Source organism: Phalangium opilio, unplaced genomic scaffold (assembly GCF_054372755.1).
Source record: "Phalangium opilio isolate 3A_F unplaced genomic scaffold, DU_Popi_V2 ptg000079l_1, whole genome shotgun sequence".
In the NCBI taxonomy this organism is placed as follows: Eukaryota; Metazoa; Arthropoda; class Arachnida; order Opiliones; family Phalangiidae; genus Phalangium; species Phalangium opilio.
In genome coordinates, this window is record NW_028324187.1 from 6,673,885 (window position 1) to 6,690,908 (window position 17,024).

General features: G+C 39.1%; 3 protein-coding genes and 1 long non-coding RNA gene across 4 annotated transcripts; 1 reads left to right on the forward strand and 3 right to left on the reverse strand.

Moving 5' to 3' along the window:
- Positions 1-2,416: 2,416 nt before the first annotated feature.
- LOC149654501 (uncharacterized) lies at positions 2,417-4,195 on the reverse strand. Its single transcript, XR_016370615.1, has 3 exons — positions 4,165-4,195; positions 3,702-3,932; positions 2,417-3,239 (listed from the first exon to the last, which is right to left on the reverse strand). It is a non-coding gene; the product is annotated as an uncharacterized LOC149654501 (long non-coding RNA).
- Positions 4,196-4,924: 729 nt separating this feature from the next.
- LOC149654502 (fibroblast growth factor 20-like) lies at positions 4,925-13,150 on the reverse strand. The gene is made up of 3 exons (XM_089846071.1): positions 12,603-13,150; positions 9,436-9,539; positions 4,925-6,653 (listed from the first exon to the last, which is right to left on the reverse strand). The coding sequence occupies exons 1-3, from the start codon at positions 12,955-12,957 to the stop codon at positions 6,312-6,314; spliced, it is 801 nt and encodes a 266-aa protein (XP_089702197.1). The 5' UTR covers positions 12,958-13,150; the 3' UTR covers positions 4,925-6,311.
- A 1,198-nt stretch (positions 13,151-14,348) lies between these two features.
- Positions 14,349-15,937, forward strand: LOC149654503 (proteasome subunit alpha type-6-like). Its single transcript, XM_089846065.1, has 7 exons — positions 14,349-14,497; positions 14,695-14,789; positions 14,918-14,999; positions 15,115-15,270; positions 15,368-15,546; positions 15,614-15,708; positions 15,767-15,937. Exons 1-7 carry the CDS (start codon positions 14,353-14,355, stop codon positions 15,822-15,824), a joined length of 810 nt encoding a protein of 269 aa, XP_089702191.1. The 5' UTR covers positions 14,349-14,352; the 3' UTR covers positions 15,825-15,937.
- On the reverse strand, positions 15,883-16,763 carry SmD2 (small ribonucleoprotein particle protein SmD2). Its single transcript, XM_089846072.1, has 3 exons — positions 16,606-16,763; positions 16,250-16,426; positions 15,883-16,178 (listed from the first exon to the last, which is right to left on the reverse strand). The coding sequence occupies exons 1-3, from the start codon at positions 16,608-16,610 to the stop codon at positions 15,986-15,988; spliced, it is 375 nt and encodes a 124-aa protein (XP_089702198.1). The 5' UTR covers positions 16,611-16,763; the 3' UTR covers positions 15,883-15,985.
- Positions 16,764-17,024: the final 261 nt, after the last annotated feature.

Consider the following 17,024-nt stretch of genomic DNA (forward strand, 5'->3'; position numbering starts at 1 on the left):
TTTATATGTTTTTCTTCTTTCGCCAAGGTCAATCCGAGGTCATCCGGTTCATCGGACCATCTGGAAACAGTTACCCTAAACTCTTTGTTAGCTTGGTGCAATTTGAAATGCGATTTTCTGTTTAGACGTGGTCAGTTTTGACCACCTGGACGTACTTTTGATTACTGTAGTTTAGGAGGAACAAACAAACAGACGTTGGTTGATGCAGGGGGTAAAATAACTTTCGGAGCTGCGGAGGAATTGGGTACGTTAGAAGTGAGTGAGACAGGTTTGTTATTTCGCGACAGTTTCCGGAAGTGTTCTGGGCGTTTTCTATAGTCTATGGTTATTGTAATTGCCGGATTGCTGCTTTGAGTTAAAAGCCTTTTAAAGGATGAAGAGTTTAAGTTAAGTCGAAAGCGAGAGGCCCAAATTTTCTTTCCCAGTGCATTATTATACACATTTTACGATCCATCTCCAATAGATCTACGTTCTTTGATATTTTTCGAGGGGCAAACCATCGCTCTCAAATACCAATCTGACTTTAACCGCTTTTTACATAAATATTTCCCTTGTACTTCGAGTGTTGGTGAATCGCCTCTCGCTGTGTACAAAAAACCATAGGTAAAAACGAAGCCATCTCGGCGTGGGTGTCCCAGAGTCCAGCCTTCTTAGGAACACCCGAGGGGATAGATACTTGCCAAAGGTATTGATGAAATAAAGTTAATTATAGCTGAAATCCCGGGGCAGTATCTGTCTCCTCGCAAAGATAGAGAGAGAGAGAGTTTAAAAGAGGCCAGTGGAACTAACTCTCTTGGATGTCCCGTCCCGATGAGGAGAAATCATCAACGATAGCCCACTTGACTCCACTGACTGCCATTGAAGGAATTAGAACGGCCTCTTCTTCAAGGTGTGCGAAGAAAAGTTAAGAAAAAGGGGCAGCAGGGAGTTGTCTTCCCTATGGGGAATGTCGGCTTGGTTCGGGTCGGGTGTACAAGTATACCATAGCCTGCTGCATGCACCAGTTGTACCTTTAGGGCGATGCCTCTCTCTCTCTCTTGCTCTCTTAGTGATGGAGGCAGTCGTAACTGGGCGTGATAAGTTTCCCAAATTGCCGATAAACCTTATTAAAATCATATCCTACTAGCCTTCCTCTCCCCTTCTCTCAGTTAAAACCTCTTTCAAACTCAACTAGTTTCGTCATTAATCTTGCCGCCTTTTCACTTCAATCATAGATAAACTAATGTTATATCTAAGTTACTTGCCGTCGTACTATTTCTATCTGTCATGGTTTGAAACATCCACAGTTATTGCATAAATTTAACGAATTAGTAGGCCCAACTATGGAATGTTTAATTAGCGGTCTAGATGAGGATGAGTAATTGTCTTTAGACTCGGTTGATAGACAATAATTGATGAATGACATGCACGTGGATGTTGATATCGTTATTAACTTATAGATGAAGGGAATCTTATGTCTTGATGAATTTGGTATTATTTTGACAGTTGCTCGTTACGAGAAAGAGTTACGATCCCAGTTCCGTTAATGATAGCTTTGGTTAAACGTTAGTTGTTACTTAAAGATAACCATCTTTGAAGGTATAGTTCAATTGTTCTCAACAACAACTATAACTGGACAATATCTTTATCGCAATATCTTTCGTGCCTTTTTATTTTTTTTTGTTTGATGAATTTGTAGCGAGGGGCCCCTCGGGATTTCGGGTAATGGTCCAACCGTCAAGGAGCGCCGCCGTCCTCGCGTTCAACTGGGGGGCCTTCACTACGTGTATAACTCTCAAAGACGATAGATATTATCGGACCATCTCGAACAAGCAGCGTGACCGCGAAATCTCAGAGCAGAGCATTGGGGTTACCTGGAATTTGGCGGACAGCCGTCAAAAGCGTTCCTAGCTGACAAGGCGCCTTAACGCGTGTATCGTGGATTAAATATGACGTAGTCCGAGTAGGTGTCTCTGTAATTCCTTCATCAACAGCGAAACTTTAATTAGGTAGGGTTATAGCGGTCCTTTCTTTCATTTATGGCGAATTCCTGCTCTGGGATCGCTCCCAATTAGCTCTATTTCGTTAAAAAACATCTGAAAGAGAGCGCCGAGATCGTTAATTACAGATTGCACTGTAAATAAAATAGTTATCTTCCCGTCAAAACGTCTCTGTGCCAGCCAGATCAGTCGCACGCGAATTTTTGAGCCTAGCACGTGCTTATCTATAGGTCTAAAAATGGAGCATGTGAAATTTAGCTAGCCAGATCATTCGCACGCGGATTTTTGAGCCTAGCACGTGCTGATCTATAGGTCTAAAAATGGAGCGCGTGATATTTAGCAATGGCCAGATCAGTCGCGCGCGAATTTTTGAGCCTAGCACGTGCTGATCTATAGGTCTAAAAATGGAGCACGTGAAATTTAGCTAGCCAGATCAATCGCGCGCATATTTTGAGCCTTGCACGTGCTGATCTAGGAGTACAAATGGCGCACGTGAAATTTTTCAGAGCGCCCCAGAACACGTGGTAAATAGAATACGTATTAAGAAGGAACTTATTTGTAAAATTGATCACGAAACAACGAGTTAAAAGGAAAAATAAGGTGTTTTATATCGTAAATCATAAAGTTGATTATTACTTTTGATTTATCATTTACAATCAGATCGTATATCTCTCTTTCTTGGGTATTTCTTTAAGTGTGCGTTTTAGGTACTTTAGATATATTTAATTCCCTCGGAAACGGATTAAAATCAATGTGTAATATACGATAGGAAAGTTCGGCCTTGGAGTATAACGCAATATCTTTAACGCTGCTATTCCGACATCTTAAAGGACTTTGGATAAAAAAATAAAAAAAAAACCCATTTCTTTTTCTCTCTTTGAAGGGGGTAATACGTGACGAGTTACTCGTATAAACCTTTCCTTAAAATCTATCTCTCTTTAACCATTATTAATATCTACACACCGGCCCCGCCTCGAAACTTTAACCGATTTCTAATAATTATTTAACTTTACGCCATACAAGTCATGCAGGTTTGCTGCAACGTGGGGTGACCTAAGCCAAACGCAAACTCAAAGTGTTGAAAACGCGCTAGTTTACTAATAAAATTCAATATTAATGAAGCCGCAGTCTTGTTTTGAAAGGCATGGGTCACGTAAATCCGTTAAATGATCACCATACGTCGCTTAGAGGGTCTTTCTTTCTTTCTTAGATTGTAAGGCTGAGTTCTGGTTCTCGCTAATTTTACCTTCTGGATTAGATCTGGCCAGAAAATTGAGAAGGAATATTGCCTAGATTGGTAAAACGGTTCGCCCACACAAGGAGACCAAAGGGATAGTGACACCATAAGTTCATAAGATATGTACCATAAGTTTGTCACTGGTTACATACTGGAGCTTGTCATGAAGTGACGTAGTTGAAACGTCATAGATTCGAGGTAAAACGACGCCTGGTAAGGGTGCTATCAAAGGCTTAGTACAGACTAAATAGGAGCTAGATGGAAGTCCAGCAAAATTAACCACCACCGAGTGTAGCCATTCAATTCTCGCTTGTCGTTCTCGAACTAGTTATCTCGAGCTGTAAGTCTCTCAGTAGCATTACGAATTATTGGTAGTGTCATACTTATGGAAGGAACGTATCATTTATAAACTTATGGTGACAGTACTACTACTACTTCAACTCCAATATTAACGGTAACCACGATAATTTAAAAGAACGCCTTACCTTCCCTTTGTTGTTACCCATGAACAGCCAAGAAGGGCTGAACTTGTTTAAATTTCGAGATTGATGTAGTGAAGTTCACCTTCCCTTTAATAGTCGGTGGCCTCTTTTACATTTCTCTTTTAAGTTCTTCGATCTTTATTTGCCTGGGTTAGGGGGGGAAAAGGAGTAGGAGGAGGTGTTTGCAGATATGTTCAATCGACAGCTCCCTCTGATGTTTCTGATACATTGTATCTATGGGGGTGTTTATTTTCATTGGACGCTCTATATGACGCACTCGTAAGAAGAAGTATCCTCTTGCAACCTAAAACCCCCCTTTCCCCCCTTCCCCCTATCGCCCAATTACCAACTCGAAGAAAGAGATTTATCGCCCTGACGTCCTACACCCCACCCCCAATACCACCACCACCTCTCAATATATATTGAACATTGCATCGTCTGCTCTTAATTGACCAAAGACACTCACCGAGAAAGATTGTCTGTTGCTTGGTAATAGATTCTTTCGTTAAATTTTAAACCCCCCTTCCTCCACCTCTCTCCTCTAATTGAAGAAGACACTCTAGACTAAATAGATTATTTACCCCTTTTTTAAAGTGACGCATAAATTACACGTCTTAAGATACTAAGATATTCATTTTTCCCCATTTCACTCCCACTATAGTTCCCTCTCTCTCTCTCTAATGGATCCTTCTAGACTAAATAGCGTATTTACTTCTTTTTCTTTAAAGTAATAAATTACATCTTTTTAGCTTTTCTTTCTCAAGCTCTGTGCGTCTCTAATTGAAGACTCTAGACTAAATTAAACACATTGATGCATAAATTAAACGATTTAAGGTTCCGTGCAGCTTAGCTAGTAAATTATAGTAGAAGAGGATAATAGAAGAAGTGTGACACTCATGTATGTAACACGAGTCTTCCCATGCTCATGCACCCCTTTTTATTTGCTTTCCCTCTCAAACAACTTCAGATGGGGATGAGCAGCTTAGCTAGTAAATTATAGCAGAAGGGGATAATAGAAGAAGTGTGACACCTAAATCCTCGGCAATCAATTTATCCACAAACCTAGCTCGTCTTGACGTGGGACAAAAATTATCAAAAACATGCATGCGCCTTGGTAAATAGTTAAGCGCTAATAGAGTAATGATGAGAAGGAACTATTTATCGGTTTAGTAACCTTACTAATGATGTTGGGAAGAATCATGTTACAATTACCCCTCGCCCGCTTTGTGGTAGGTAGTTACACTTCTCTCGAAGAGAAGTATATTATATACTTCAGATTATACTAGTTAGAACCCTGTTTTTTGTTCGTATATCATTATTTATTTCGCACCAAAGTTGTATTTGTCGTATTCGTTGTTGTCGTTGGGGTTTTGAAGTTACAAATTTCGTTGCCGTCGCCGCCATTTTTCATTTTTTATTTTCGAGTTTTAAAATTAATTTGAGATTCAGTTAAATTAATAAATAATAAATATTAGTAGTTAAAAAGGCGTTTGCGCACTTCTTTTGCGCATTCGGTCCGTTCAAGTCCAATCATCTAAAACTAATAAATAAACATAGAGAGAAAGACCAAATTCATTCATTTGGCACCGCATATTTTTTTTAAAAAAAAGAACAAAAAAATGTAGTTCATATATAAATGGCTTGGAATTTCGTGGTATTTTCTTTTACTTTGCTCGTAACGCGGTTTGGTTTTTTTTTATCATATTATGTATGTATAATATATACAACCAGTTTTTGTCACTACTCACTTCTAACTTCAGGGGGAAAATAACAGAATTTGTTTTAGAGGAATCTATTTAGGCCTAGTGTCTCTCTGTACAGGGAGCTACAGAAATAATAAGGTTAGTTCTTAAGTAAGGACTTTTGGGAATTGGTCTAAAAAGGTTTAGAAAAATTGGCCTAAATGGTTATAGTTAGGTTTTTGAAAATGGCTCTAATTTGTCAGGGAAACGTCAAAGGAACTCGTCAGGTAATTGGAAATTAGGTTTAAAAGGTTTAGAAATCAGTATTGAAAGGTCAGGGAGTTTGGGAATTTGACCTCTAAGGACAGGAAATTTTAAAGTTTTGTACTATAGTTTTTAGAGAATGAATATACAGAATTTGAGGGTCATAGTGGGGAAGGGTTATTATGCTATAATTAGGTACAGACTGATCAGTCGCACCCTGTACTTGAGTTACTCAATATGATAGCGTTCATTTGTCGGACAAAAAGAGGAATTTTTCCTAAAAGTTTGACTAAAAATTTGAGTTTTTTTTTTACAAAAATATTCTAAAAATAAAGTCTCTAGGGTTGGGTGTGTTGTCGTATTACTCCATGCAATTAAGAGGCTCCAGTATATAGTCTACGTATGTATAATGCACGTCCGCCTGACTAGTATAACGGCATCTTAATTATCCTATAATCACCCAATTCATTTAATGAGCGTTTAATTAAGATGTAATGGCAAGTATGTCGACGATAAAAGCGCGTGTCTAGCCATGGCCTATTTTGTCGTGACGTCCCATTTGGAGACGCGCGCGGTGTGTGCCAACCAATTATTATGGCGGGCATCGAATGTCCCGGTTTTTTTTATCAATACTGTTCACTTGGGGGAAGAGAGATGACCCTTACGGTCACTCATTTTCTTGAGTCTCTAAGGTCAAATCTTGCGTTGGGTCGGGCGGTTCATTGTCCGACGCCATACTAGCATTGTCCTCCGGTGGCTCCGGCAAATGCTGCTGAACTAATTGTCCATTTCGATGCTGCGAGGCCGGCGTCTCGCGTTCTACCTCAACCGGAAGTATGTAAAATTGCACGCTACGTTGTTTACGACGTTTGCCTCGACGTCCGCGACCTTTCCTATTCAAAGCGATGAAGAGTTGGCGACGTTTCCGACTGAATTTCCTGGAACTGTAAACGAACGTCTTGGTGTCCAAGAACTCCTCCACGAAGACGCATTCTGCCGAACGACGTCTCTGAAATAATCGATAAAGTTTGTTTATAATGGACTACTAGGTTATGTATGGTACGTTTGTTAACACAGCTAGGCATAAGGACAAGGGGGGTCAAATATCTAAGCCACGCGCATTCCTTATAATACAATCACTCTGGGGTTAAAGGTCAAATGGAATGGGGGGAATAAAAGTATATGAAAACATCGATCGTCATGCAGTATGCGGGAGAAAGAAATAAAAAGTTCTGCAAAGGCGTCTTAGATTCGATTCGACGCGTATTTCTTACACCACCACCATCTTCCCAGCTAGAAGAGACCTCCCGCACCCTCCCTATCTCTATATCTATCTATCTAATTATTATTCCGGACTCGATCTCGGCATTTTAGCTGTAAGGCGTACTACTGTCATATCCCTCCCCATAAAACCGTCAAAAAATATATACTTCAAAAAATATACTTTGAGCTTTTCTCGCCTTCCAAAAACCTCCCTTACTTCCCGCCACCCCCAGAAGCGCGCTAACCCTAAAGTGTAAGGGTATTTTACCCCTCGGTTGAAGTCAGGGCTACTTGAATAATGACCCTTATGGCAGCGTTGTTATCTACCACCCTCACTCACACCCGAAAAATTTGAATCTATAGAGAAATGCGACAAGAGAAAGATCGTTATCATCATGATGAAAAAATAGACAGTTAAGATGACGTGCAGGGATTCGACCAAGCATAGAGCACCCGTCTTAGATTCCATCTTGACTTCTAACCCGCCAAGTACTTGACCATATACATGCGGGAATCATGGAAACGAATTGTCATTCCTGAACTGTCGTTATCCAAGCTCCTGGAGAGTGGAGATAAGACGACATTCTTTCATTCCCATTGTATTTGTGGCACGAAAGTTTGGGTAACGTAAGGTTTGGTTTAGTTTTGGCTTAGGTTAGGTTAGGTTTAGTTTAATTTTGGCTTAGGTTAGGTTATCGTTGGACTACGTTTTGGTTTGGTTAGGTTTGGTTAGGTTATCGTTAGACTACGTTTTGGTTTGGTTAGGTTATCGTTAGACTACGTTTTGGTTTGGTTAGGTTATCGTTAGACTACGTTTTGGTTTGGTTAGGTTAGGTTATCGTTAGACTCCGTTTTTGTTAGGTTTATTTTCGTTCAGGCTAAACCGTTGCTGGACTATGGTTAGGTTAGGTTATCGTTAGACTCCGTTTTTGTTAGGTTTAGTTTCGTTTAGGCTAAACCGTTGCTGGACTATGGTTAAGTTAGGTTTCTTTTATGTTCATGGTTTAGTTTCGGTTAAGGTTGTAGGCTAAGTTTCGGTTATGTTTAGTTTAAGTTCAATGAGACGTCAGGTTGCATGCCGTCTTCGGGCCAAGTTCCTTGGCGTTGACTCAGTTTGTTTTTAGTTTTCGTGTCTTAAACTGTCTACTTGAAATCGCTTCTTCTCTGTCTTCGCACCCCATAAAAGTAGGTCAGCTTGCCCACATGATATATATCTACGTTGAAAGTTGGCCTCTTGAACGAAATTGACTTTTCCCACACCTTTTCTCTCCTCCGTCTCTGTTATCTCTATCGCCTGATTGTCTTTCGAATCGCAGGCAGGCGGTCCCCTACTAGTATCCATGACCTTAACCATCTCATTTCATGTAGAATTATTACGCTTTTGCTTATAGTTTAATTTAATTATATTACAGGAGGGAGCTAAAGTCAGTTTAGTGGCAATGCCAAAAGAGCTGACGTCATTCTCTTTTCGTATCAAGGGAGGAAAAGGCTTAGATTATTCGGCTTAGCTGAGTGAACTCGTTGCTTCGTTCCATGAACCTCTTTTTTTATATTTTTGAGTGTGTCTGGATGCCTGTCTCTTATTATCCGCTCTCTTTCAGAGAGAATAGGCTTTTATATCCCTCTCAGAGAGAGAAATCGTCATCCGGTGTATTTATAACTGTGCACTCTCAAAAAACGAGCCCTGCTACATAACGAGGGGACAATCACCAGTGATGCCATATGTTCAATTCCATGACCCTTGACACCAGATTTTTCAGTTTCCTGACCATTTTTGACCCTGGACACCGGATTTTTCAGTTTCCTGGCTTTTTTGACCCTTGACACCGGAATTTTCAGTTTCCTGACCATTTTTGACCCTTGACACCAGGTTTTCCTGTTGCCTAACTATCCCTTGACCCTTGACAACAGATTTTCCTGTTGCCTAACTATCCCTTGACCATTGACACCAGATTTTCCAGTTGCCTAACTATCCCTTGACCCTTGACACCAGATTTTCCTGTTGCCTAACTATCCCTTGACCCTTGACAACAGATTTTCTAGTTCCCTATTACTTAACCTTTGACACCAGATTTTGCAGTTAGCTGGCCCTTCCTTATTTGCCCAGACCTAAACTTAACTATCAGGAGATCCGTTTTAAAAACTCCTGATCTCTCTGACGCGTTGACCCTGACCTCTAAGACTCAATGAACCTAATTCGTACACCGAAAACCAATGAGTGGTTCAACCCACGGCCAGCGAGAATCCGTTAACTTAATATAAATTAAGTTTATTTTAGTTCCCGTACCGGAAACTTTTAATTCATTTTATAAGAATATGAATTAATTATTTTTCTCTCTTGATTGTAATTAATTAAGGGAAACGGAATAAGTAATCCTTTATTATTGCAACATGGGCTTTAACTTTTATACGGAAGTGGGAGTCGTTAGGCTTAGGAATGATTAGGCTTAACAAGAACGTGGTGTACGCGCACGCGCATGCCGGTCTTTCTTTGTGTGTGTGTTTTTTTAATGGTTTTAGAATCTTACCGACGCGTACATCTTGCCTTTGCGGTTCATACAGATGTAGTTTCCACCTGCTGCACTGCGAATACTGACCAACTTGACCGCTACACGAAGCATCTCCAATATAGCTAAAAAAAGAAAGAAAAAATATGAGGAAATTAAACAATTTATAATTATAACGCTAAGCCTAACTAAACACATGGGTTGAAATTAATCTTATATAGGCGTCTTCCCAAACCTCTCCCTTTTTATTCGAGTCTAGACTATCTCGATCTCTCTCTCTCTCACTCAAGTTGAAGTAATTGTTCCACTTGAACTTCAAGTTGTTATAAGGATAAGAGGGGCAATTAATTTCGAGACTTAATTAATGAAAAGTGGAGTATAATTTGTTTTAAAAGCGTGCTTTAAGAGAGAGAATGAGAGAGCTAGTTTATTTCCTTCCGGAGTCAGAACCTCAAAAGACTTTCATCTTATCGTTATAGGCTTAGCTTGAGAAGCTTTGCCTATAAATGCCATTGACCTCTCTTTAGAGGATAGATAAATAGGCTCTCTGATATTAAAAAAGACACCGAGAGAGAGAAAGAGAGATGAAGAAAAATTTGTCGAATTGCGGGCAGGAATAAAACGCACACCGAATTAAACGATATCGACCTATAAATATCAGATTTATCCAGGATGGTTTAGCTATTAGAGTACCACTTAAGTGTTTGCCCATTTATAGAGTGAGATGTCCTTGACCACAATACTATATACAAAAGCTGTCTCGTGCTTTATTAACAAGATGGAATGCGCGTGGGAAAAATGGGTTTTGAAACATTATTTTAATAAAGGGGGCGTGGTTTGTATAATTAACTTGAGCGTGGGTGGTAGCAAACTATTATTGGAAGAACGTGCGCGCATGCTAACGACATGTTATATTTAAAGGAAAGGGTTGAAGACACCATTTTAATTTGGCCTTGAAGATTAAGAATATAGCGCACTTATCATTTGGTTGGCGGAAGCTTCAATCAATCTCACTTATAAAGGCCTACATGGGCTATTTAAAGAGGTCTTCACAAATGTGTCTGTATCTCTTGATCTATATGAAGACGGACTAAAATACAATCTCCCCCGGATAGTAGACATTCCATAGAGTAATTCCTCCAAGTTTCATAAAAATCGGTGAATAAATTAGCGTGTTATTAAACTAATAGACCATTTCTATGCAACTAAGAGGGAAAGACATGGGGGGGGGGGGGTAAAACTTTGCCTTAAATCTCGCTTTTTGGCGCCTGCGCTGTAGTCTTTTTTGTATCATGAGAATGCTCAGAGACGGATGGCCCAATACTGAGGGATGCCTACATCGTAAAGGTCTATATTAATCATAGTGTATCCAGATATTTTCTCAACGTATCTAGGCGGAATTTGTGGGAAAATCTAGACTAATCATTATGTGTGACTAATTTCACCTCGCTAATAATCTATCTCGCTGCGTGGTGCCCTTTGAGCGCACCGTGGGACCTCGCGTTGCTACCAACCAATGAAATCACTGTTAGAAAGACGTTAGTAAGTTTTCCAGCCCGGCTTACAAAACCAGCAACATGGGACGTATATGGTGGCGCAATGATTCCCGGACTGGTGTTTACTGTATCCACCATTCAAAGAGAATTTATGTTCTAGTGGGCAAGGACGTACGCGCGCGAGCTGTTGCTGCACAGGTGTGTGAAGCTATCTTTAAAAGAAAGGTGACTGGAATCTTGTCCCTTTTTTATATATATTTATCAGGATTTTCGAGAGCGCGGGGAAATTCTCTTGTTTATTGCGTAACGTAACGAAGGATGTGGAACGTCCTTGACTTTCTCTCTCCTTGTCTGTCAGTTTAGAAAAAACTTGTAGAATATTTTTGAAGGAAAAATAAAAAAAGGGTTGAAGTCGCTGACGATCGTCACGTACACCATCCATCGTTCCGCGTACTACAGCTTTTACTTTAAACTATTTCCTATTCATTATTGCACCCCCGCTATAAATTTCAACCTAAATTGTAAATTAAGAGGAATTTTAAAAATGTGATAGTCTAAAGTCGAGATAGTTTTGTTTATAGCATCATCAACTGATCGTACAGTTTTATTCCTTATCTCACGATCTGATTGGTCAATTTTAGATACTCATCATAATATACAGGGAGCTGCAAAACGGCCCGGGTAATTGTAGGACCGAAGTTCAATGAGATGATTCTTTGGGTCCTCAATATTGAGTCGAAAATGTTCTGTACTTCTAAGACATTTTGCCACAAGGGCCACTGTTTTCGAGAATAATGATTGGAGTATTTTAGGGATGACCCCTTAATTAATCAGTTTCGTAATTAAATTTAAGGGGTCATCCCTAAAACACTCCAATCATAATTTGTTTCGGGCAAAAAACTGTATGTACTTATCGCACATTTTGTAACACCCTGTATTGAATCTTAGTACCATGACGGTTCGTCTTAGTGTCCAATAGACAGGAGGACGCTATCACTAAGAGCGTTTCTTTAGCGAAGGCGCCTTAACAACCCCGACAGTATTCAGTGTGCTTGAAGGGCCGTCTTAACAGCCACCCCCCTCGTACAAAGCCAGGTGGTACTGGTCCCCAAATTCAAATAAATCCATAAAAACAACAAGGCCCATCGTTAAGTTCGTGCAGGGTCCCGGGGCAAGTGTCAATTTGGTTCAATGGTAAATGTTTGACGTGATTAAGGCGATTGAAAAACACCTGGTATACTGATTGATCGCGTCTTTCTTGGTTGGGTAAAACTTTAAAAGGCAGGTAGACGAACAAGGAAGGTGGATCGTCAATCGAAGCGCGTGCAAAACTTAGTCTATTTATAATACATCCGCAGTAGACATAACAATGTCGATTGCAACATCTTGGCGTCTGGCCAAAATAATACTACCATGCACCACCATAACCAATATGATCTTTATAGATATATAATATAACATATTAGATCCATGGAGACGAATGACCTCCGCACCGCTAAAGGATTGACAAGCGCGCGTGTTTTATGACTTGATAGACAATCGTTAATATCTTTCCCGAAGAGTCTGTGGGTCATAGAGAACTTTCTAACAGTCGTTGAAAGGGGACTTGAAGGGTCGAAATTGATTTATGGCCTCGAGACGGGTGGGTATATTGTAAGTAATTGGTAGTTTAGTCGTAAGCGTGAAACTTACCGAATTTACTGGAGGAATCTTTGGTTCCATTAACGATACCGTCTGGATGACTTTGTAAGTAGAATCCGTTTTGGCAATAGAGTTTACACCTGAGGGCGCCACTACCGACACTAGCACTAGACGAAGAGGAGGACAAAAACGTCACCTGACGCTTCCATCGATACGGGAACATTTCCAAGGGGGTCACGACCTCTAAAAGCGGAGGCGACGTAGAAGCTAGGGAAGATGATGTCCTCTTCTCTGGGGGGTTTTCGCGTAAAGTCGCTGCTCGGGCTGTCCCGTACGAGAACAAGGCCGAGACGATGATGACAACCGAAGCCAAGAAAAATGTTGTTAAGGAACCATTTATTCCCATCCTACGATATCCGCATGTAATAAAGAGTATCGTCCGCCCAGAGCCCGGACGGCTATAGCCCCCGGATGGCTCATTGCCCAACTGACCAACCGACAAACCGACAATGACCTGACCGGACCGCGCACAACTAAATTCCTTCTTCAATCGAATTGGCTCGCTGGTCGTGATGGTAAGGTAATCCAGGAGAAGTTGCCGAGAACATCAGCGCGGCCTCCAAGAGAGACAGCGTAAGGGCGAGAGAGAGAGACGAGTGACTTACCTCGACCAGATACACGTGCCGAGTGCCGCTAACACAAGTCAACGGATGGAGAAACTCCCGAACAGATTCGCGACCTTGGCTTCTACGCGCTCACACACACCGAGAGAGAGACTGTACAATTCTTATCTTCTCAGGGATAATCTCGCTCTTGGGATTGATTTAGTATAACGGTCAGTTGTGTAGGAAATGTCAGTTTAATTATAGAGAGAATTGTTTAAAAGAGAAAACCACCCCTGAATTAAGTTTGAATCTCTCACTCGTAGTGACATGTACTACGATAACCTTTAATTAAAGGTGTCAATTCAATTCGCGTCAACAATCTGATCATTAATTCTCAATTTAATTATTTTCAGCATGCATACAGTTTACAGTTAAACGCGTTGACAAAAGATTGATTTGTGGTTTTATTGAAATAGCGTCTTTTCATGGTTTGCTGAACCCTTTTGACCCCAAAGGTTCAGTCTGATTTAGTATCACCCTGGGAACTAAAGCGTTCTATTGACACCTTATTTGATTGTCTTCGATTATTACTAGATGAAATATTAATTTGATTAAAATCGTACTAATTAAAGGAATTAATCTAGAAAAACTATTTAGAAGGACTGTTTACTACTTGCGTAAGAGACTAGCTAACAATATCTTGTAAAAAAGTCCCCGTTTAAATTAATTATAATGATAAGTTTCGCCTATAGTTTGAGTTATATAGATAATCCCATCTCAGATGTCAAGGTCAGGCGACTCATTCCCTAACAGCAGTAAGGAACGCGGGTTAATCTAAAATCTACCGTGTGTTTACTGACAACTGAGATTGTCCAAACGTGGTTCTACGGCAGAGACAAACAGCTGTTAAAGGTGTCGGACACTGATTGCCAAAAAGTAAAAAAAAACAGTGTGATTATACAAAAATAATGTGAACAAAGAATTAATATCGAATTTGAATAAAATATAACATATTTGTGAATATTATAATAGCACAAATAATTTTAAAATAGGTTGTTACGTATTGGAAAATTTAAGTGTCCGACTTATTATTTGTTCAGGAATGACAGTAGAATACTACTATATCCCCCTTGCACTTCAAAATTTCAAATATTCCGGGGTATTTAATAAAGAGCGTATCGCCATCTAGTGGCAAAATGATGAAACGAAAAAAGGGTCTGCTTGTTCTATTGAAGTTGAATTTCGGCTTCTCATTCAATTTGGACATGTCGCGAGGTACAAGCGCAGGTTTTGACCGTCATATTACCATTTTTTCACCTGAAGGAAGACTTTATCAAGTCGGTAAGTATTCAGAAAACATCTAATATTGTTTAATTTAAGCTAAACTAGCATTTAAAATTATGATTTAGTCAAAATAGCAATTTTGTTCTATATGCTGGCCAAGGCTTAAAGTTTCTGTTGTGTCATTGTCATTTTTTGTAGTGTAAATTGGGTTTGGCGTACCATTTACCATAAATATCTTTAAATTAATTTGTTAGAGTATGCCTTCAAAGCAATTAATCAAGGAGGTTTAACTTCTGTCGGGTTGAAGGGAAAGGATACCGCTGTTCTTGTAACACAGAAAAAGGTTCCTGTAAGTTGAATGGAACGATTAAAATTTAGTGAAAATGCAAAGTAAAATGGTTTAAAACTAATTTTATCTTGCATTTAATGGTTAAATTAATAGTAATTTTGATTGTGGAGTAATAATTCTGATTATAGGATAAGCTTTTGGACCCATCAACTGTCACACATTTGTACAAAATAACTGACACTTGTGGATGTGTTATGACTGGCTTAGTTGGTAAATATAATCATACCTTTTATCATTTACCTTAATTTAAACATTCATTCTTGAACAAAGGTACTTTTAATCAAGTGTTTAAACATTAAATATGCTCCATTATGATGTGTTTTAGCTGATAGCCAGTCTCAAGTGCAAAGAGCACGGTATGAAGCTTCTAACTGGAAGTACAAGTACGCTTATGATATCCCTATTGACATGCTCTGCAAAAGAATAGCTGATATCTCCCAAGTTTACACCCAAAATGCTGAGATGAGACCATTGGGATGTAGTAAGTATATTTCAAGATTGATCTAAATTTAGCCTATTTCCACATTGATCTAAATTTAGCCTATTTCCTTGACCTAAACTTTTGTACTTATCTTTAGGCATGATGCTGATTGCTTATGATCGTGAATACGGCCCCCAGTTGTATAAAGCTGACCCTGCTGGATATTATTGCGGCTACAAAGCCACTAGCGTTGGCGTTAAACAAACTGAAGCCAACAATTACTTGGAAAAGAAATTTAAGAAGAGAATGGATTATGATCACGATGAAACCATCCAGGTAATAAAATGACAATCAGTCATCGTAGGGAGAATGAAACTGACAAGTTTTGCAATGCAATTGTTAGCTGGCAATATCAGCTCTGTCAACAGTATTGGCAGCTGATTTTAAGCCCACTGAATTGGAAGTAGCTGTGGTTTCTAAAGATGATCCCAAGTTTAAGTAAGATACTTTAGTTTAATTAGCTAGCTTTATCTTAATTATGATAATTTAATTGCAGGATCTTGTCTGAACAAGAGATTGAAGCATTCTTAGTTGCAATTGCAGAGAAAGATTAGAAGGAAAAAATCAAGAACCATTTTTGTTTTTTTTTATATTTGCAAATGAATTGTACACTTTTTTTTATGCAAATGAATTGTACACTTTATTAAAATAAATTGTTCAAAGTGAATTTTTCCGTGACATGACATGACATGACTGATGGGGATAATTATAATCATTAGGCTTCATCTACAGGTTTAGGTTGTGTTGCCATGGGATTTCTTAAAACAAGAATAACAGAATCTCCCCTCAAAAACATTTTACTGATGTAACGATCCTTATTAACTGGTTTAGCCTTTTTCTTTCCTTTCCCTGTTTTGGGCATTTCGGTCCACATTTCTTTGATGTTTTCAAGGACCATATTGCAATGCCTGATATGACAAAATTAAATGTAAAAATTACTCCTAATTAATTAATAACTCTTGCGTGAAAGATGTGTTACCTATCAAAAGCTTTAACACGGCCCAAGAGCTTCTTATTGTTCCGGCAATTGATTAGGACTTGAGTGTTATTTTTGACTGATTGTGTTAAAACAGAAAGTGGACCAGTGTTGAATTCTTCCTCCTCTCTTTTGGCCAGTTCTTCTGGCGTCATTTCGCTTTTAGGTTTTTGAAGCAACCTATAATTAAAACGTACATACGTTCATTTATATTATATAATAGCCAATTTGGTTATTGCAAGTTCACATTGTTTCAAACTTGTAATAATGCAAAAGGTTCAAGCATGGATGGCTTAAGCCTTGGTCACAAATTATTTAATTTGAACCTTTTCTATATATTGGTTAGTTTTAATACTTACGACATTGTTTCAAATTATTCTGGGTTTCCAAAATATTCTTAATAACTTGTTTGATCGCGAATATAAACAACCAAACTAACTAAATATTTAAATTTATTGTGTTCAGTTGAAAAACGCCGATTTGCAAATTTGCAGACAATGGATGATCAGGGAGGGAAATAAGCAAATGATAAGGGATAAGGTGACACCAAAGTTCAATTTTTAGAAAAATATAAAATTGTCTGATGGTATTTAAAAATTAAGAGATTTCTTTTACACAATGCTAAATTTACTTCATTTCCGTGTTTACGAAGAATAACTACACAATTCTTAATCCCTCCCGGGTTTGACTCTGGCATAGCGCGAGCTGGAGCAGCTTGCGTGATCGAGTGAGCTAGGGCTCTGGCCTCCTGCACCAGTTTCTGCTGTCTGCATGAGCC